Source organism: Drosophila tropicalis, unplaced genomic scaffold (genome assembly GCF_018151085.1).
Source record: "Drosophila tropicalis isolate 14030-0801.00 unplaced genomic scaffold, ASM1815108v1 contig_4, whole genome shotgun sequence".
NCBI lineage: Eukaryota > Metazoa > Arthropoda > Insecta > Diptera > Drosophilidae > Drosophila > Drosophila tropicalis.
This window is the reverse complement of record NW_027172862.1, coordinates 126,581-147,519: the sequence shown is the minus strand read 5'-3', so window position 1 is coordinate 147,519 and position 20,939 is coordinate 126,581. Positions and strand designations below refer to the sequence as shown.

General features: G+C 40.1%; 11 protein-coding genes across 11 annotated transcripts; 5 read left to right on the top strand and 6 right to left on the bottom strand.

The window, feature by feature from the left end:
- Positions 1–86: 86 nt before the first annotated feature.
- On the bottom strand, positions 87–2,477 carry LOC137573152 (dynein regulatory complex protein 1 homolog). The gene has a single exon (XM_068284999.1). It carries the CDS (start codon positions 2,445–2,447, stop codon positions 183–185), a length of 2,265 nt encoding a protein of 754 aa, XP_068141100.1. The 5' UTR covers positions 2,448–2,477; the 3' UTR covers positions 87–182.
- Positions 2,478–2,602: 125 nt separating this feature from the next.
- LOC137573162 (uncharacterized) lies at positions 2,603–3,866 on the bottom strand. Its single transcript, XM_068285009.1, has one exon. The coding sequence runs from the start codon at positions 3,629–3,631 to the stop codon at positions 2,705–2,707; it is 927 nt and encodes a 308-aa protein (XP_068141110.1). The 5' UTR covers positions 3,632–3,866; the 3' UTR covers positions 2,603–2,704.
- A 404-nt stretch (positions 3,867–4,270) lies between these two features.
- Positions 4,271–4,793, bottom strand: LOC137573392 (zinc finger protein 552). Its single transcript, XM_068285328.1, is given in 2 exon segments — positions 4,271–4,627; positions 4,629–4,793. Coding segments are annotated over 2 exon segments (522 nt in total).
- Positions 4,794–4,928: 135 nt separating this feature from the next.
- Positions 4,929–6,660, bottom strand: LOC137573157 (gastrula zinc finger protein XlCGF46.1). Its single transcript, XM_068285004.1, is given in 2 exon segments — positions 4,929–6,491; positions 6,494–6,660. Coding segments are annotated over 2 exon segments (1,386 nt in total). The 5' UTR covers positions 6,555–6,660; the 3' UTR covers positions 4,929–5,166.
- Positions 6,661–6,897: 237 nt separating this feature from the next.
- On the top strand, positions 6,898–8,578 carry alpha-PheRS (phenylalanine--tRNA ligase alpha subunit). The gene has a single exon (XM_068285001.1). It carries the CDS (start codon positions 6,971–6,973, stop codon positions 8,474–8,476), a length of 1,506 nt encoding a protein of 501 aa, XP_068141102.1. The 5' UTR covers positions 6,898–6,970; the 3' UTR covers positions 8,477–8,578.
- A 613-nt stretch (positions 8,579–9,191) lies between these two features.
- LOC137573159 (zinc finger protein 664) lies at positions 9,192–10,665 on the top strand. Its single transcript, XM_068285006.1, has 2 exons — positions 9,192–9,568; positions 9,629–10,665. Exons 1-2 carry the CDS (start codon positions 9,335–9,337, stop codon positions 10,412–10,414), a joined length of 1,020 nt encoding a protein of 339 aa, XP_068141107.1. The 5' UTR covers positions 9,192–9,334; the 3' UTR covers positions 10,415–10,665.
- A 1,375-nt stretch (positions 10,666–12,040) lies between these two features.
- Gbeta5 (guanine nucleotide-binding protein subunit beta-5) lies at positions 12,041–13,652 on the bottom strand. Its single transcript, XM_068285005.1, is given in 2 exon segments — positions 12,041–12,897; positions 12,900–13,652. Coding segments are annotated over 2 exon segments (1,068 nt in total). The 5' UTR covers positions 13,339–13,652; the 3' UTR covers positions 12,041–12,268.
- Positions 13,653–13,909: 257 nt separating this feature from the next.
- Positions 13,910–15,696, top strand: LOC137573153 (zinc finger imprinted 3). The gene has a single exon (XM_068285000.1). It carries the CDS (start codon positions 14,019–14,021, stop codon positions 15,570–15,572), a length of 1,554 nt encoding a protein of 517 aa, XP_068141101.1. The 5' UTR covers positions 13,910–14,018; the 3' UTR covers positions 15,573–15,696.
- Positions 15,697–16,012: 316 nt separating this feature from the next.
- LOC137573161 (phospholipase A1-like) lies at positions 16,013–17,219 on the top strand. The gene is given in 3 exon segments (XM_068285008.1): positions 16,013–16,343; positions 16,398–16,603; positions 16,606–17,219. Coding segments are annotated over 3 exon segments (945 nt in total). The 5' UTR covers positions 16,013–16,140; the 3' UTR covers positions 17,142–17,219.
- A 72-nt stretch (positions 17,220–17,291) lies between these two features.
- Positions 17,292–19,470, bottom strand: Traf6 (TNF-receptor-associated factor 6). The gene has a single exon (XM_068285003.1). It carries the CDS (start codon positions 19,381–19,383, stop codon positions 17,986–17,988), a length of 1,398 nt encoding a protein of 465 aa, XP_068141104.1. The 5' UTR covers positions 19,384–19,470; the 3' UTR covers positions 17,292–17,985.
- Positions 19,471–19,598: 128 nt separating this feature from the next.
- GIIIspla2 (Phospholipase A2 group III) lies at positions 19,599–20,850 on the top strand. Its single transcript, XM_068285238.1, has one exon. It carries the CDS (start codon positions 19,714–19,716, stop codon positions 20,356–20,358), a length of 645 nt encoding a protein of 214 aa, XP_068141339.1. The 5' UTR covers positions 19,599–19,713; the 3' UTR covers positions 20,359–20,850.
- Positions 20,851–20,939: the final 89 nt, after the last annotated feature.

The window sequence follows — 20,939 nt, the reverse complement described above, 5'->3', positions numbered from 1 at the left end:
GCACTGAAATAAATATACATAAATGTTCGACAGATCTAATTAAAAGTCTGAAAGACTTTCCAAATGAAAAACTTTAAGGCAAAATCTAGTTTTAAAAAATACAATACATTTTAATTTGGTTTCATTCTTCTTGGAGGGATTAAATTAGTAAATTAAGAATGCAGATAAATATTATATAGCTCTCAGACCTTAAACTTTTGCAGGAGATGCCTCAACTCTTCATTCTGACGTCGCAGGAAAACCACTTCGGCATCATATTGTACACGCATTTTCAATACTTCCACATAATGATTAAGGCCATGTTCGAGAGTTTTCCACAATTTACATTTGGAGGTTGGGAAACAGCTTAGAAATTGACGCCAAAAATTACGAATTTCATCATCGGTAAATTGTATCAAATTGACATCGTTTGCATGTTTGCTCGATTCCGATTCATACATTAGTTTATGCATTTTCGATGTATACAAATTCATGGCATGAAGACATAGAGCTGGTTCCATAACCAAATAATGATGTTTGCATGGCTCCCGTTCGACTCCACCTTTGACAAGAATTGTTTTATTCGCCTGATTGCGACGATCCGGTGGCTGTAAGAAACCTTGCTGCAGTTTGTCATCGAATGCATCGGGCGAACGATTCGATTTCGTATCTTTCATAAAGACCTCAGCGCATTTGCGTGGACTCAGACCCTGGGGCTGACAATTCGGACAATAGGTATAGGGTAGAAAAACCTTTGTCAACTCCTGCATATCACGCATATGACGTATACGCAAGGCGGCAAATATATTATCAATGCGGACTAGAACCTTCTCTTGATCGGCATGGGGTTCAATTATTTTGAGTAGACGCTCTTCGATTAGGAAACCACCACGATCGGCTAATTTTCGCATTAAATTACGCATCAAACGTAGGGATTCTGGTGGCAAATCCTTCAAATCGGGTTTATGTTTTGGCATCGCTTTGGTTATTTGACGATTTTTTGGCACTTTACCAGCCCGCAAATCGAAACGCTCCAAAATCTTACTTCCTTTTTTGGCGCTCTTATTGATATTGGGTATTGGTGGAACTGGCCGTATCCAGGGCATTGCCAATTGTTGTTCATGGATGATGCGATCAATGTGATAGACTCGTTCTATCAGGGACTGCAATTCTCGATAATTGATTTGCCAGACACGATTGAATTTCTCACGATTATTTAGACGTGATTGATAGGCCTTCATTTCCATGTCATTGATATTGGAATGAAGTTTGTATATATCTGCCGAGAGACGGGAAATCGTCCGTTTGCCCTGTTGACGAAGACTCTTCAAGGCTCGACGTGTTTTCGCTATAGTTTCATGCAGACGAGCCACTCGACGCTTTTGCTGATTGTTTATAATGACATTTTCTTCATTACGCTTTTGCAACACTTGATAATTATAGTCCAATTTTTCGGAATTCATCAAGACATTATCACGAGTTCGTCGTAATTCCAATTCCAAACGTTCGCATTCCTTCTCCAGACGTATACGTGTCGACTTGGTCAATTCCTCTTGGCTCTCGTTGATTTGACGTGTTTGTTTCGCATAGAATTTCTCTCTACTACGGACCAGTTCGGCTTTCTCCTCGAAATTCGCATTGAGAGCATCGAAAAAGGTTCGCCATTTCTCCACAGCTGTTATGGAGAACAATTGACGTTCATCTTCGATGGTATGACGAAGCATTTGCAAGTGCTGCTTGTAGGCCTCCTTAAGTGTTTCCACCTGATGATCAACACGTTCAACCAGGCAGCATAGATCACTTGCCTGGCGTTCGCGATCGAAATCATATTTGGCATTCATACGTTCGATTTCGGCTTGACAGGCACTAATCATATCATCCTTATTAGACATTATATCGGCTATTCGTTTCTTTTGCTCCTCGATTTGATCCCACAGCATCATGGGTTCGTTAATCTCTTCAAGCTCGGTCCAACGTGCTTTAATATCATCAAATTTGGCCATTGTCTCAACACCTTCACGTTGTAGGCTAAATTGTAAGCTCTGTTGCTGGGAGGCTTCAAACAGGCGACGATTCAATTCCCTTCGTTCATTGGCCACTCGTACGTTTGTGACCAGCTCATTGCCAAAGCGAGCAAGTTCATCCAAACGTGTGCTGGATAAGTCGAGTTGTTGATCAATTTGACTTCTTTGTGCCTGACAACGCTCGGTTATGCCCTTGGGTGTATCATGGTATTTATTGCGTACTCGCTGCAGCACAGATAAACGGCGATTATCCAGTTTACGTATCGTCTTATCGCAGTGCTCCTTAGCTAATAGTTCATCGATGCGTTCGTGAAATGATTCCCAGCTGTCCATCTCCACGGCTTCGGTCTCTATCTCCTGCTCTTCGGCCGGAACATCAACGTCAGCTTCGCTGCCAAGATCAACACCCTTTTCGACCTCCACTTCATCTTCGTTTTCATCCATTTTCGAGTTAAAGGAGTTTGAATGGTTTCAATATTATTACAGTTGTTTCAGTTTTCACGTTTCCAGTTTAAATTGAAGTTTGATCGAAACATTTGACGTTTGGTTGCCAAGCTACCATTATTTGGCGATTCGATTGACATTTCGATTATAATCGATGTTATACGAAAATTTACTTTATAATTTATTAATTCAATAAGTTATGCTAATTTGTTATTATTACTTATATATCTAGTTATGAATATTGAAAGCTGAGCTAGTCAAGTGCGTGATATACGCATGGATTTTTGTAGAGCTTGCTTTACCAGCTCATCGGGTGATGCAGAATCAAAGCGAAATCGTTTCACTGCATGACTACCGTATTCAGGGCATTTGTATAGTTTCAATTGCTGCTTTTCCAGCGGAGTGTTGGCATATTTTAGCTGTGGCGTACGGGGTTGACCCATAATCTCATCCAGCAGACGGCCCACAGCGCTTGGCTGAGCTTGTTCCAATTTGGACTCGTCAGTGGGTCTCTGACCATCTAATATGCCGCCTGATGGCTGCAATTTTCGATGATGTGGTCCAAAGACTGGCTCACAGGATATAAAGGGTATGTCGAAATGTTCAATGTTTTTCAATTTTTTCATCTGCGTTTCGCTAGCTGTCTCCTTGGGCTTATCATTTTTGTTGTTATTTGGAATCACAGTGGAGGTAAGATCTATTAATGGCGATCCAAGAGGAGGGAGCATACTATCGTCGCCTTCGTCGTTTGTAATTTGTAATTTTCGAAATTTCTCCTCCACTTGAGGCTGCTGAATTTGGAATTTATTTAGCAGAGGAATATTCAATTTGGGTTCCGCCAAGGGCACGCCTCCTGTTGTCTTTAGCTTTGGTATGGTGAAGCCATTGAGCTCCACCTTGGCAGGGACATTTGTGTTCTGGTTGATTTCCTTTTCGGCACGACGACGTCGTATTTCCTTAAGGAGTAACTCATTTTGTGCATCCGTTGCAGCACGACGCGATGCCTCGTCAGATGTGGAACTGGCGGATCCCAGTTGGGGTATCTTTAATTGTGGTATAATCAGCTGATGCGACTTGTTGCTGATCCCCAAGCCACCAAACTTCTCCTGTATGGACTGATATAGTGTGGACATGGCCAAGGCTCCAGACTGGGGCATATTCTCGTCATTTTCCTTTTCCATCATTTTGCCAGTTTATCAATTATTTTGTCTTGTTGTCTTCTCAGTTGAATATTGTAATCATTATTAATGGCAATTACATTCAGATATAATTTAGCTCGATTTGCAATTTTAAAACACCAATATTAATACTTTAATTCCTAAACTTGTAATATCGAATTATGTCATTAATTGCATACGAAAGAGTGTATTAGTAACGCAGTTTTCTAATTTTAATTAGGCTCTTTGTTTTTGTTGATATTTTTATATACAAAGTAAAGGTGTTACCGTGTTTTTGGTAGAAAAACATTTGTGGGTACTCAAGTTACTCGGGCCCAAAACGCGCTTAAGCTACATAAAATTTGGTGTCAAACGAAAGAGAAAAATTCCACGAGCACAACCTCAGGTGCTCTTTGGCGATTTATTACGTAGTTTTTGTGTAATTAACAAAAGACAATGTATGTTTTTAGCGGCATTATAGTGAAAGTAGCTGTTTCCAGCTAAAAAAAACTGTCAAATTGTTAAGATAGTGTTGCCAGATGCCAAATTTCGGATAATCAATTACGCGGGCTTTTTGAATCTTTTGTTCGCACTATTTTCAACAAACGAAAATATTGTTGAGTTTACAATATTTCTTGATTTAATAGAATAACTGGCTGAATTTGTTTAGTTGGATTTAATAGGATTAATGACAGTAGATGTTGCTGTTGCCTTCCGATTGCGCTGTCGATGCCATCGTTTATGCTGTGAATAACCCGCCGCCTGGGCGTATGATTTGCCGCATAGTTTACACTTGAATTTCTTGACCTTGTCATGGAGAGGCCTATGATGGTAGAGTGCACGCGCACTTAGGAATCCCATATTACAATCCACGCATTGATATTGCCGGCGCCGTTTTTGGTCATCCAAATGACGTTCCATATGATTAACCAATTGATAGCGTGAAGCGAACTTTGCCTGACATTGATCACAGTCGAAGGGCTTCTCGCCCGTATGCCGCCGCTTATGGACTTGTAAATTTCCCCCGAATGCGAGTCCTATAGCCACAATATTCACACATATGACGCAGTCGTGAGTCCTGTCCTTGATTCTGCTGTCCTGAATCACTTCGTCCATCATCATCATCAGTTGCCGTTGAAACATTCCCGGCCATTGTCTGTTCCGCTATGCTAATTTTAATCATTGGCATTATGTCTTAGACGCACGATTTACAATGCTTTTGGCCCGACGTTTAGCAAGCGTTCGATTAATTAGTGTCTAAAATTAAAATTTGCCACAAAAACGCACCACCAGGCACAGTGGAAGAGTTTCTAATTGTACATAGTTTCCCTTTAAATTGTGCAATGTTTTTTATTCTCATTTATCATATTTATACCTAAAATAAACTAGATACAAATGTACAAATATAATACATATACCTGAGTTTTTAAAAAACACAAGAAAACACAAACAATATACAATCATATGTATATAGATGTACATAAATACGTTCAGTAATTTGCAATTGGAATTAGTATTATCAAAACATCTTATAATATTTTCCATTTTATCATCTGCTCCCCTTAGCCATTAAGCTCATCGTTCCGATGCTTACGCATATGTCCGGCTAGACCAGCTGCCTGGGCATAGGCATTTCCGCATAGCTTACAAACGAATTGCTTTGTGGCCGAGTGCAGGAACTTATGATGATACAGTCCTTTCTGGCGTGAAAATGTGGCTCCACAAACTGTGCATATATATGGTCGTTCAGTGGAGTGCATAGCCATATGCTCCCGAAGTCCGGAATGAGAGGGAAATCTCTTGCTACACACTTGACAGCCAAATGGTCGTTCTCCTGTATGGCTGCGCATATGGACGCGTAGCGTTTCCTTATTGCGGCAACTGTAGCCACAGTTTTCGCACACGAAATTCTTTTGCTCTGAATGGACTTTCATATGATTTCTCATATGCCGGCGACTAAAGAAACGTTTCTCGCAGCCGGCAAATGAGCAAATCACATTCCTTTCGTTTGTATGATTCAATTGATGACGTTTGAGTTCATGTCGGGTCTTATATCGACGCTGACATATGGGGCAAAGAGCGCCACCATGCATCTGGAACATGTGCTCGTCGAGTAGACGAAGGCGAGGTAGCTCCTTATGGCATTCTGGGCAGGTAAACGTTGAAGAGGATGTGGCAGTAGCTTGACCTTCGATGGCTTCTTCATCCTTCACGTCCAAGACATGATCTCTTTTAATATGCTGTCGCAAAGAATATTTTCCCTTATAAATCTTATCACAATGTTGACATTTGAATTTAAATTTTGTCATTTCAATGGGGGAATCCTTAAGCGTTTTATGCTGCTGGGCCAAGTGGCGATCTAAGGTTGTTTTACTCTGATATTTCTTCTCGCAATGTGGACACGAGTTGGCCTTGTCGTGCTCTGGCAACTGCTCTTTTAGTTCCGCTTCTGATCCATCATCTTCATGATACGACTCCTCCTCTTCCTCCTTATAGTCGACTTTCAGAGCCCGTAGTGGGCGCAATGAATCTGTTGTGCAAACTTGATTCCATTTTATAATGGCCTTAACATCAGTCTCTTCCTCGGAGTCCTTTTCTGACGACTGATCCTCAGCAACATTGTCATCAGTGTCTGGATCTTCATCCTTCTCCTTTTCATACCAAACTAATGGATTCATTTGAGCCACAATAGGAATACTTTGTCTTGCTGGTGAGTCGGTCACCTCTTGCTTTGTTTCCTTTTGCTGGAGCTTCTGCATCGCGTCCGTTTTAAGCAGTCCATTCTCGAAATGTATATTCTGGATGTGCAGGAAAAAATCGTCAAATATAAAACATTTCATATCACAAAATACGCAGTCGATCCGAAAGCTGTGCAAGCTTTGGAAAAAATTTCGCCGCACTTAGCATTGGCCACGCCAGCGAAAGTGTCCGGCTTGAGGGTCTTTAACATGGCTTCCACTTAATTAATATCCGTATGTCGAATCATTTACTCTAATAGTACAATTTAAAAAAAAAAAATAAAAACAAATAACAACGCACAGCGTATGTGTGTTAGTGTGGGTACAACAGTGGTGCGCAATAGTAGAAAAAAGCTAAAAAAAATAAAGATTTTTAACGGAGAATCCTAAATAGATTTTTTATTTGTCTATTAGATTTATATTAATATTTTTATTAATGACTTCTTGTCTTCATTTTAATATATATAAACTTTGCTGGTGGCGGTTTTAAAAATTCGAAGCAAATAGCTAAAGCCAACCTTAAATTAGCCAATTTGGCATCACTTTAACTCTGCCTCTTCCCTTTGCGTTGTGGCAAAAAACACGAGATTGATAATTTCGCTCGAAATTTTATATTACTGCCGGCGACATGCATCCCGATCTCACTGAGCGTATACTCCAGCATGTGGACACTGCCGGCCAGGTGGACACGTTGGAATTGGCAAAAATCTTTGGCATTGAACATCAAAAAATTGTCGGCGCTTTAAAAAGTATTCAGGCGCATGGTGATTTGGTCACAGCGGAGACGGTGACACACAAGACTCTAGATCTAACGGAGGAGGGACGTGCGGTGGCTGAGAAGGGAAGCCACGAGGCTCTGGTCTATGCTGCAGTGCCGGCAACCGAGGGCATAGCCCAGGCCACTCTTCTTGCCCAAGGAGGACCAAATGCCAAAGTAGGCTTTAGCAAAGCCATGTCTCACGGTTGGATATGGTTGGATAAGAGTGCAACTCCACCAGTGGTAAAGCGTAAGGTGGATCAGATTGAGGATAAAGTGCAGTACCAGCTTCAAAAAGTGGCCAAAGGTGAAGCCGGAGAGGACGTTGTTACTGCCAAAGAAGTGGCCGAATACAAGAAACGGAAACTGGTGCAGGAGGTAACGACCAAGAGTTTCCTCTTGGGCAAGGGCAACGAATTTGCACTGACTTTGACCAAATTAGAAACGGATTTGACAGTCGAGATGTTGGCCAGTGGATTATGGAATCAGTTGAAGTTCAAGTCGTATAATTTTGACGCCCTGGGAGCACCTCCTACCCGTGGTCATTTGCATCCCTTGCTAAAAGTTCGCACCGAATTCCGTCAAATATTTTTGGAAATGGGTTTCTCTGAAATGCCCACCAATAATTATGTGGAATCGTCTTTCTGGAATTTCGATGCCCTATTCCAACCGCAGCAGCATCCGGCTCGCGATGCGCATGATACTTTTTTCATTAATTCCCCAGCAAAGAGCTTCAAGTTTCCTCAGGACTACTTGGAGCGTGTCAAATCAGTTCACTCCCACGGTGGATACGGCTCCTTGGGCTATGGCTATGACTGGGCACTAGAGGAGGCTCAGAAGAATCTATTACGCACCCACACCACTGCAGTTAGTGCTCGCATGCTCTTTAAACTTGCCAATCAGGAGGGAGGATTTAAGCCAGCTAAATATTTCAGCATCGACAAGGTTTTCCGAAATGAAACTTTAGATGCCACCCATTTGGCTGAATTCCATCAGGTCGAGGGTGTCATTGCCGACGTGGGTCTTACTCTGGGTGATCTTATTGGCACTCTTTATGAGTTCTTCCAGAAATTAGGCATCACACAATTGGAATTTAAGCCCGCATATAATCCATATACGGAACCTAGCATGGAAATATTTTGCTATCATCCTGGGTTGTCAAAATGGATCGAGGTAGGCAATTCGGGAGTTTTCCGACCAGAGATGTTGCTACCCATGGGCTTGCCGGAGAATGTCAATGTGATTGCGTGGGGTCTGTCTCTGGAACGGCCGACTATGATCAAATATGGCATTAACAACATACGCGATTTGGTAGGACCCAAAGTCGACTTAAAAATGGTAGAGGAAGGACCCATCTGCCGACTGGATCATGCGTAGAATATCCGAATTGTTCTTTTTTTTTACTCAAAAATATTTATAATAAATGTCACAAAGTTGAAATGTTCAAATAAAAACCATAAAAGAACTAGAAAAATTAAATATCCTTACCCAGAGCTCCTGAATTCGTCTCGCTTAACATTTTTTTTTAGCGCATAGAAATTACATTGAAATGTAATATTTTATTGTTTAAAAAAAAACCGATAATTGTTTTAGAAATCTAGCCGTTTTCGGCGTTTAGCGGATATTTCATCTCGCTTGCACACTCCACCAAAACTTGAGTTCGCCGATGAACAAATATTCAGTGTGGCGAAGCGAATTCGCAATTTTGATTATTATTCTTAAAAAAGGCGAAACAAACAATAATAAATTTTGCAAACGGCCTTTATGAAGGACACTATTAATAATAAAAAGAACATTAAATCGACAGGTGCGACGCAAGAGATACTAAGACATTAATTGATGACCAATTAGGAACTATATAATAACAAAGCAAGTCTCAAGATAAAGAAACAATAATAATAAAACAATATTACACCTTGGTCACTTAGTGGCCAGACATCATCATGCTAAAGCGGTGCCTGATCAATGGGAAGTACAAGCAATTGCATGACCCAACCCAAATGCGCCCGCCCAAATGTGGAGAAATCTTCTATGGGCAAGAGGCGAACAGCTTTCAACTGATTTGCTGCCTGTGCAACATGAAACATTTCGAATTTGAGGACTTTCAAAGACACATACGAAATGTACATTTTGATAGACAGGGGAAACCCCTAACATATACCATGACAGCTCTGGCAGAGGCAGGGGGAACCCAAGAAACAGAAGCAGGAGTCATTGAGCCTAGAGGAAGAAGTTATGCTGTATGATGCGCATCAAGAAGCGGACGACGACAATGGACAAGAAAATGATGATGACGACGAAGATGATGTGAAACCATTAAGGGTGCTGGCTTTGAGCTTAAGCAAGTCGTTGGAAGAGCAGCCCATAAGTGAACCGGAAATGGATCATGATGAGGACGATGAAGAAGAAGATAATGATGACGATGATGATGATATTGATTATGAAGAAGAAAAGCCGTCAGTATTTAAGGTGAGTTCAGTAGATTTCATTGGAATTCATCATCTAACGTAACATTTACCCATCTCACAGAGGCCACAGCAATCAAAAGACTTTAACTGCGAGCATTGCTCACGTAAATATACAACCCAAAAATATTTGAATATCCATTTGAAGATGAGTCATCCACATCCCAAGGCCTTCAAGTGCAGCGATTGTGATGCGATTTTCGATGTAGACCGTGCCTTGGATTCACATCGTCGGAAAATGCATACGGAATTCTCATGCAAACTATGCAACAAGATCTTCAAGTCATCTCGGACCCTTCTGCGACATGTCCAGGGTCATTCGGGTGTGCGTCAATTCAAGTGTGACTTTGAGAATTGTGAGAAATCGTTTGTCAATCAGCATAACCTAACATCCCATCGACGTGTCCATAGCATGGAAAGGAATTATATATGTGAGCTATGCGGCTATCGTTCACGATATCGGGATGCCTTGGTTGTTCATCGTCGTTCTCATACCGGTGAGAAACCCTTCAAGTGTCAGTCATGTGACCGCGCGTTCGCTTCAAGATCTCTGCTCAACGAACATCAGGCCATGCATTCCACGGAGCGTCCGTATAAATGCGACAAGTGCGAATCATCATTTTCGCGACCCAAAGCCTTGTATCATCATAAGCATTTACATTTGGGTATCAAAAAATTCAAGTGCAAAATCTGCGGCAATGCATATGCTCAGGCAGCAGGTCTATCTGCCCATATGCGTGGACATAAATTACAGGCTGGAGCCAGTACAGGACCATCCTTATCGTCTGGGCATGGGCTAACTTCAGAACCATTACGAAACATTAATATACCCTTGCAGAGGGTGTTATAACTTAAATGATTATAAACCTGATGTCGAGTTTTAGGATCAAGATAGAAGCCCCTGCTTTGGCTTTGTACAACTGAACACAAGAGACATCTATTACAAGTGCAAATTGAACTGCAGTATAAGCATTAAATAATGTGAATTTTTGGTATTTAGGATTATAATCTGAAGTATTTTATAAATTTGTAAAAAGAATACTTTTAGAATAATAGTTTTGTAAATATATAAAAAGTACGAATTGAATCGTATCCTATTTATAGTTTTTTGTTTTTTTTTTTTTTTTGTTAACAAAAATATAAAGAATATGATCAAAAAATTCATTTTTCTATGTGGTTAAGACTGATTTAAGAAAATCTTCAGAGTTGTGCCGTTAAGCATTAGCATTGATTGATGAAAAAATTTTCAAAAATTAAAAAAAAATAAATTCTAATGAAATACGTTGTCATTAGCATTAAAAATAAAAAATAGTAAAGACGAGTTTTCGTTTGGCATTGAATATTGCTAATGAAAACACAATTATACACATTATAATTCAACATTTTAAATAAAAAAAAATATATATATGTATATATGTACATATATTGTTTTTTTTTTTTAATAGGAAAAAATTAAAAACAAAAAAACAAGGAATTACGATAAATTGACAAAACATTAACGAAAAACTAAAAAAAACTAGGACAAATTAAAAAAAAATAGAAAAAAATACTAAAATATTAAAAAAAATTTTGTATTATTTCTATTTTTTTGCTATTTTTTAAAATTATTCTTAATTTTTTGAACTTATTTTTCATAATTTTTGTTAATTTTTTCCCAATTTCTGTTAATTATACCCTTCCGTCCGTCCGTCCGTCTGGATCAACGCAAACTCCTCCTAGACCGTAAGAGCTACAGAGCTGAAATTTGCACGTAGGCTTGTATATACTGAAGGGGTTGTATATCTCGAATTCAGCCGGATCGGACCACCATATCATATAGCTCGCATATAAACCCCAAAGTCACGAACAGTGACTTTTCTCAATAACTTCGTTAATTTCTGTGCTATTATCGTGAAACTTAATATTAGAGAGTTTATTACGCCTGTAAACTACTATTTCAAATTCAACATTTGTTAGTTTAATATATATGTTAATGACTGTGCCAAATTTGATCAAGATCGGGCGCTATATCATATAGCTCCCATAGAAACGATCGGGCGCAAACAGTGACTTTGATCAATATCTTCGTTATTTCCTATGATTGTAGGCCATTCTTTCGCAAGCATAAGCCTTTTTAGATAAAATGTTCTTCCACACTGATGGCTAATAGGTAAGGAAAGACTTACCAAAAAAGGTGCAAGGGTATACAAACTTTGACGCGGTCAAAGTTAGCCCCGGCCCTCTGGTTTTTTGTTGATTTTTCCTAAATTTTTAAAACAACTGATGCGTCCCCCCTCAGTTGCAGCTTCTTTTAGAGGCCCAGCGATGGCAAAGAGGGAGAGAAGTATTCTCCCACTGAAGTGCACTGTCTCTCACACACTCAGTTGCTGATCGATTTTTTGATTATAATGCTAATGAAATTGTGTTTTCATTAGCATTATTCAATGCCAAAGGAAAATTCTTTAATATTCATGCAGCCCAAGTTTTCAAAAAACAATTCTCGCAATCATTTCAACATTTATTTTCGAACAGGAACTTAGAGCTAGCCGCATTCATATATATATATTTTATATATTTGTTTATATAGTTACACAATATTTGATAATAATAATTTTTGGTTTAAAAAAACGCGTGTGTTACATGATAACAATTTTTTGTTTGGTTTTGATTCCGGTTTTCTTGGCCATTTAACAGAATTATACATAATCTAGATTCTTAGTTAAACTTAGGCCCACACACGAATGGTGTAGTCCCAGCTGCCGGTGGACAGGGCAGTGCCATCCGGTGAGACTTGGACACAGGAGACCTTGTTCTCATGGCCATACAACAGGCAGACTCTCTCCGATTTCAGAGTATCCCAGAGATTAACAGTGTAATCATTATAGCCAGCGAAAAGCAAACGTCCACTCACTGAAAAATCCACCGAATTGACACCAAAAATGATGCTTTCCTTGGAGAAGACGGCAACCTCTCGGTCTGCCCGCATGTCATACAGGCGACAACTGCTGTCATCTGATCCGGTGGCTATTGCATCGCCACATGGATGGAATTTCACAGAATTCACATCCGATTGATGACCCTCAAAGGATTGAACTACATGACCCGAGCGCATATCCCAAATAAATGCCATGCGATCACAGCTGCCGGAAACAAAAGTGTTGCCCGTTTCGTTGGGAGCCAAATCAATGGCCATCACATCACCCGAATGGCCATGGAAGCTTTGCAATAGCTGCCCCGATTCCACATCCCACAAGGCGCATGTGGAATCGCCGCTCCCGGTCAGAATTTGCTGATCTGAGTTAGGATAAATGCAACAGGACATATAGCTAGTATGGGTACCGACTGTTCTTTTTTAGCGGCCATTTCCTCATCCGAAGTGATAGGATACACTGTCACCTTATTGTCCAGGCCACCACAGGCCACAAAATTGCCAGATGGGGCATAGGCGCAGGCCATTATCCAAGTGGTGGGCATGGTCACAGCATGCTCCTTATTTGTTGTAAATGCATCCCAAATAATCAGGCGTCCATCCTGGGAGGAGCTAATGATGTGCCTCTTATCTGGACTCCAGTCAGTGCACAACACTTTAGCCTGATGACCTTTGAGTACCTTTCTTGGTTTTATATTCACATAAGCTATCTGCTCCAGCCGTTCGGCTATGTTTGACAAATTGACATCATTTAACTTTTGACGTTCTTCCTCCAATTTGGTTTTCAAATTTTCCGCCTCCTTCATTAGGCTAGCCATTTTCTCATTGGCATTCGCATTGCTGCTGGCAACAGCGCTCTCAGACATCCTTTTGTTTATTTCTTTACCTTATTTTTTAGCTTTTCGAAAACTCCTTCGATTCGTAGGAAAAATCAATGAAAATGGAAAATGGAAAATGTATCTGTATCACCACTAGTGCTGCCAAAATGGCCTTTTCTTAAAATCTAGCTTTTCCAAAGCCCACCGGCGGCAAATTTGAATGCAGAATTCAAGCTTTTGAAAATCGTATTTCGACACATTAGACATTATTGTGAAATATAATGAATTGGTTTGATCTAAATTCTGATGGGCCGTCAGAATAAAAGGTCGCAGTACAACAGTAAGCAAAAGCCCTTAAACTCTATCAATATTTAGTAAGAGTTATAGGCATTTAAAATTAATTCAAACTATTAAGCCATACCACAAGGCAATATTATCACGAAATTGATAATTCTATTAACTATTTATTCAACTTAAAGCAAAATAAAGCTTTTTTGATTATTAAAAGTTGACACCACTGATAACGATATATCACAAATCGATAACTCGACCTTCCGTTGTCCAGGGCTGCCAATAATTAGATTTTGATGCCAGTGAGATTTTCAGCTTGAAAATTGGCATCACTGTTGACAACAGCTGACAGCGCTACTTGCTTGAATTAAATTAATCTCTAAGTTTATTTGGATTTGTTTGTGGATTTCGATTGAGATTGGATTTGCATTGGGAAGATGATGAAACTGGAGTTGCCTGGGGACACAAGATGCGGCGAAGTTTTTTATAAAGGCCCTGCCAGTTACGAAGTTAATTGTTTGTTTTGTAGCCAAAAATTAAAGTATTCAAATTTTCTCAATCATATTCGGCTAAAGCATTTGAAAGATCTGGAGGGTAAGGATACAAGGCTTGGAAAAAGGAAATTACCAGAGGAGAAGGAGAAGTCAGAGGAGTTGTGTAAACGTGAGCTAAGGCCGAAATCTCTGAGACATCAAGCCAAAGCATCTCCTTCCCCAATTCCCAGCAACAATTCCAATAACGATGATGGTGATGATAATGATGATGATCAAAGGGAAGAAAAGATCGAATTCATGGATACATCTTCGAAGCACAGCCGCAAAGTCCCGGCTGTAAATAAATTAGACGAAAAAGAATTGCAAAATGCTTCATTAGATGCCTTATTAGATATGGATTGGACGGCATACGCCAGTGAAGAGGAACTTGCCGATTTCCAGGAGCAAGACAAAGAATCGGAGAAAGTAGACGATCTTGAAGACGATGCCAAGGATATGCTTTTTCCGTGCGATAAATGCGATCGAGCCTATGTATCAAAACGAAGCCTTCAGAGTCACAAACGCCACAAGCATAGCGATAAACCAAAGATTTTGCCCCAGAAACCTGCAATGACCATAGATGGACACAGAAAAAAGGCGAAACCTGCTCCCAAAGTCTTTCAGTGTGAGAAGCCTGGCTGCAGCGAAACGTTCCGCAATGAGCGAGACTTACGTGCCCATCACTGGAAGCATACGGGCATGGTTTGCGATATTTGTGGCAAACCCTTTACCCAAATCGGCAACATGTTGCGGCACAGGGAACGCCACAGTGGCATTAAATCTCACAAATGCCAGGAACCCGACTGTGAGGCTTCATTTTATACTAAGAAGGAATTAAATTCTCATAAAATTTGCCATACTGGGAGGATGCCTTGCATATGCGAAATATGCGGAAGGCCCTGCCGTGATCGGGGTGTCCTAACCGCTCATATGCGTCGTCATACTGGCGAAAGGCCAGCGAAATGTGAGATATGTAACAAAGCCTTCTATAGCTTTCACGATCTCAACGTTCATGCTGTCTCGCATACCAATTTACGACCATTTGTATGTGACATTTGTGGTTCAACGTTTCAGCGAAAAAAGGCTTTGCGTGTGCATAAATTACTCCATTCCGGACAACGGAAATATCCCTGCAAGTTATGTCAGAAAAGTTTCGCTCAATCGGGTGGTCTTCATGCACATATGAGAACACATGATTCCGCATCAAGGGCAACCAAGGCAATGTTAGTGCCAGCACCAACTGAAATCCCAACAACGTCAACAATAGCTTCAGTCCCAGTGACAGTGCCTGTGCCAGCACTTGAAACCACACTGGAGATTGATCACATTTCACAAGAGGAGCACGAGGAGGCCATAACAGTCATTGAGATTATTGAAGAACCAGCCACAGGCATTACAATGGCCATTAACATTGACGATAGTGCTGAACTTGATGCACACACTTGGACTGTCGCATAGACACCTCTCCATAATGATTATAATTAATTAATTAAGTTGCTTTTGTTAATAAGTTTTGGTTCGATCGGTGTTTTTTTTAGCATCTATTACTTATTAATATATTTTAAAAGTACATTATATAAGACTTATTCAACGTGTGTAGAATAGATGTTCATATTAAAGGTAAAGCTTGTAAAAACGTATCTAGAGCTTAGTAGTAACTTCAAGCGAGAATGTATTAAGATGCTGCTTATCTTATGTGGCAATTCCAACGACTAATAAGATCTAAAAAAAAGTGTAAAGTTCTATTAGCCATAATGATGTAATTATAAAACGTGAAGCGGGAAGAGGGGGAATCGCTAATCAATTAAATTATAGAGAGTCCATCGATGAAAGGGGCACTTGCTATCCATTGAAGCAATCTAATCGGTCATCGAAAGAACAATTTGCGGTGGGATGGCAGTTAAAAACGGCAACAGATTAGCAATAGACCCATAAACCAAGTATCTTTAACGTAAAATTAGCTTTTGGTTTTTTATGGGATTGATCGGGTGGTAAACAGTCCCACCTGAACATTCAACAGCTAAGGATGTGGCCGATTGCTTTGTGTTTCACGCTGTTATTGGTCAATACCATTGATTCAAGGGCAATTGCCGATGATAATGATGGAATCGATGAGGCAGCGAGTTATTATTTATATACCCCACTAAATACCGATTTGCCACAGCAATTATTTATCAATGATGCGAAATCGGTGCAGGAATCCAATTTCAATCCGAAACTACCAACCAAGTAAGTGAGGCAATCGACTGATCAGATCTATACTTTACTTTATCTATCCCTTAGAATAATTATTCATGGCTGGACTATGTCATATCAGAAGATTCCCAATAAAGAGCTACGAACCGCCTATCAATCTCGAGGTGATTACAATATCATTTCCATAGACTGGTCGGATATAGCTGCTCTAAACTATGTCGAAGCCAAGATCAAGGCCCCTCGTGCTGGAGCAAGTTGTGCTTCCTTTGTACAATTTATGATCAACGAATTTGGTTTAGATCCAATTTGGTGGTAATTGGTCATAGCATGGGTGCCCATATTGCAGGTTTTTGTGGCAAAGATCTCAAAACGATTAGCAATGGCCAATTGAAACTGGGCCATATTGTGGCCTTGGATCCAGCATTTCCTCTCTACTTGTATGACGTTAAAGATGCACGTCTTCACGAGGATGATGCCGACAATGTGATATGCTTGCACACGAATGGCCTGTTCAAGGGTCAATTGTCACTAATGGGCCACACGGATTACTATGCAAACGGCGGTCGTAGGCAACCGGGTTGTGGATTGGATCTTGATGGCGGTTGTGCTCATGCTAGGGCCGTTCATTTCTTTGCCGAGGCCATACGCCGTGTCTCAAGCTTTGCTCCCTATGCCGAGTGCAACGACTACTCCGAATTCCTCTTGACAAGTGGCGTATGTGGTGGCCAGACTAATGGTGTCGAGCTGGGCGATCCATTGGATGTTTCCAACTTGCCAGGCATTTTTACCTTCACAACCAATGCGGACAGTCCATATGGTCAGCTCTTGTGAAGGACAGCTTTCTTTCCTTAAACTAAAAAAATGCTAATTGCAAAAGGAGCATACAAAAAAATAAACAAATTACTTATATAAATTTCAGTACAAAATGTTTACCTTTATTTATTATGCGTTTGCCTTTCTACAATATTTTTGTATATAAGCAATACCTATATATTGCCAGTATATAAATATATATATGTATACATACATGTATTTCATATATTCTACAAACATATTAAAAGCAAAAAAACAAAAAGAAAAAAAACAAGGACACATTTAAAAATAATACTCACTAATAATGGACGTATTGAGGTTGCAATTTGATATCAAAACGATCAAATATTATTGACTGGTTAAATAATCATTTTTGAGTAGGATCATATGATCATAAGTACAAGATGCCTCATTTAAAAGCATTGCTACATGTATGGATATTATAAGTCTAGTAAGATTTCTACCTACAAATACATATGTAAGTAAGTATGCTAAATCAGAGATTAAAAACAAAAAAAAAAAAAAAAAAGTTTGATCGATGGAATGCATTTTGAAATAGAACAGCGTGAGAGGTGAAACCTATACAAAATATAGATGGATATATGTATATGAGTAGTAATATATCCCATTCTAAGAAGTATTGCTTGGCGATGTGATGTTCAATATCTAAACTGCTGTGACTAATTATCGTTTTATACTGACTGTAAGTCTATATAAAATATACGCTACACTATAATAACTAATTGTTGTATTAATATTTGTATGTATGTATACATGAGTAGTCTATGTTTCATTTGCTGTCCTACTATATTGAATTATTTATGTTTGTCTGTTCCCATTGGTTTGTTCATCTTTCTGTTTTTCACACAATATTGATTTCAATTTTGATCAGCAAACGATCATCGGCACAAAAACCCAAATGCATTATATTCGATATGTTGGCATATTCGAGAAAACCAAATCCTCGTGTGCTAATTGCCTCGCGCGGCTGATGAAAGGCCAATATCTCTGGCTTGGTCATAATGGTATCATGTTGCGATAGACTCTTATCAGCTGGATGCACCATGCACAGTTTAATGCGTCCTTTGAAGGGCCAATCCAAATGGAAATCATTCTCTGATTGCATCAAATGGACATGCAAGCTCAAGACATGCGGTTTTCGTGGCTGAATATTTAAACGTGCACAAAACTTATAGCCATAGGGTGAGGTGTAACATTCATGGGAATAGACCTGATTATTGGCATTGGCCCGCAAGCGGGTTATAAGAGGTGTTAGTTGCTCGATTTGCCAGATAATTGTGCCGTTGCTATAGCGGGCATCGATCGGTTGTTGCCGGCATAGGCGCAACTCTTTGTTGAGATTCTCTACGCGTGTCTCGTACTCTCGGGCACGTTGCTCTAGTATCACGATTCTCTGATACATGGTCTGAACGATTTGCTCGTCCACTCCGTTGGCATATTGGGGAGGCGGTGGTGGCGGATGTGGGGGAGTTGATGAATTCGGTTTGTGCGGCTGCCATGAGTCCAATGCGGTTTGTTGAAAAGCCTTCAGCATCAGTTGCATGTGATGCGGCATGTCGAGCTTTAGATGTTCCTCCAATTGATTTGTTTCGGGTCTGCCAACAAAATCACATTTTATCGAAGCAAATGGACACTTTTCCCTTTGTTGCTGATCCACTTCTAGATCTTGGGGATGATGTTCGCTTTGTTGTCGCCTGTACGGGCATGTTGGCAAATGGCGATTCAGTTCAATGGGGGAGGCTATCAAAGAGCAGCCCATGGGGGAATTGGGGCACTTGTGCTTTAATTGCTCGATTTCACGGCGCGTATAGTTGTCGGGAAAGATGTCTTGATCAGTGGATAGATGCTTATTATCGAGGGGACAGCACTGATTGTGATTTTGGAGCCAATCGTTGAGGCAACTCTTGCAAAAACGATGACCACACGATGTGAGGACCGGTTCGTTGAGCCAATCTATGCATATGGCACACTCGTAACGTGAATCGGGATAATCGGCATCTGTTTCGCCGTCATGCTCACCATTTGATGTATCCAAGGATGCAATTGGAATGGCAGAAGCTGGATGATAATTATTTTGATTCAATGCCAATGTTTTGGGTGGCGTCAAAGCTGAGGCATTGCTATTGCTGTTACTGTTGTTGTGCGGATGTTGTTGCTGCTGTTCGGCCTGTGCATGGACATTGCAATTGCCGGGATGTCGCTTTACGTTATTTTTCTGCTCCGCATGAGATCGCTGCATCTTGCGCACGTCATATATACCTATATGTGTACACTTGCAATTTTTTTGTATAAGGTTTTGCTTTTAGTAAGTTACTCATCAGCTGTCGTCTAGCGTTGCCAAAGCGCAGACCATCTCGATAACCGATAACGAGCCGACGGTTTGTACCGATAGCCGATAAATTATCGGGCTCTAGAAAAATCTAGCCTGATTCCCGCCATTGGCGACAGCACTAACTCAGCATATAAAAACAACGGCCACGAAAAGTTTGGAGTCAGCGTGCGCGAAGCCTTATAATAGAACAAAATAAATAGAATTAAATTATTAAATTAAACATACAAAAACAGCGAAATGGATTTAATGCATTTTATATGCCTACTCATGGCCTGTTGCTTTTTAATGTGGGAACTCCAACTAAGTGTTGGGGCGGCTGCGGCAGCGGCAGCTAAGCAATTACCACTGCCCGCCAGCATTGCAGCAGTTGCAGTAACTACAACAACAACGGCAGGAGGAGGAGGAGCAGCAAATCAAAGCCACAGCATTGGAATCAGCGGTGGCTCACGTCATGAACGACGACGTCGGCAATCGGATTGGTTTATAGCCCCAAATACACGTTGGTGTGGGCGTGGCAATTTGGCAAACGGCACCTACAATCATTTGGGAGGCGCCTCAATGGCCGATAAATGTTGCCGCAAGCACGATCATTGCAAAATGTGGATACCAGGAATGTCGAATCGTTACGATCTCTTTAATTATCGTCCCTACACCCTGTCCCATTGCAGTTGTGATCGTCGTTTCCGCACTTGCCTAAAAATGGCCAGCGATGAGGATGCCATTGCCATTGGCAAACTATTTTTCAATATTGTGCAAACGCAATGTTTCGTATTGAAAACAGAAACGGTATGCTTAGAGCGTGGCAAGGGAGCCGATTCCGACAATTGTATTAAAGAGGAAGTGCGTCACAAGGCCTTCTTGAGGAACAACAAAAAGTTCTAAGTCAAGTTATTCTCTCCACTTACGAATCGAAGGCATTATAGTATATTATCGATGCGCTGATTCTCAATTCCAAAAAGCCAAACGAACACAAAAAAAAAATTGAAGAACTCTGTTATAATTAAGTTTGAAACTTAATTTTGTTATACTCGTACTTAGCCCCCCAACATAGATGTATTAAGCCTATTAGGAAGGAATTAGAAATGAATTTAGAAATTCTTTTCCACCAAAAACTGATAAGAACTAATTGACATTCAGCGCTGATTTGAGCTTTAAAACAAATTACCCACAAACAAAAACAAAAAATCAACGTTTTCAAGGACTGAAAATTTTAGATGATAATGGATGAGATGCCAGTTTGACAGGCTAAAAAAGAGAAACACATTAATTTAATGTCCAATTTCATCATCAAAAACAAAAATTATTATCAGATTTGTCTAACAATCTACGTACATACCTACACATATATATATATTCTAAATTTGTGTAATATAATATTTAAAGTGCTATTTATAATGCTTAGTAGTTGATACTTATACATACACCTACATACATATGAATATATATGTAAATGATATATACAA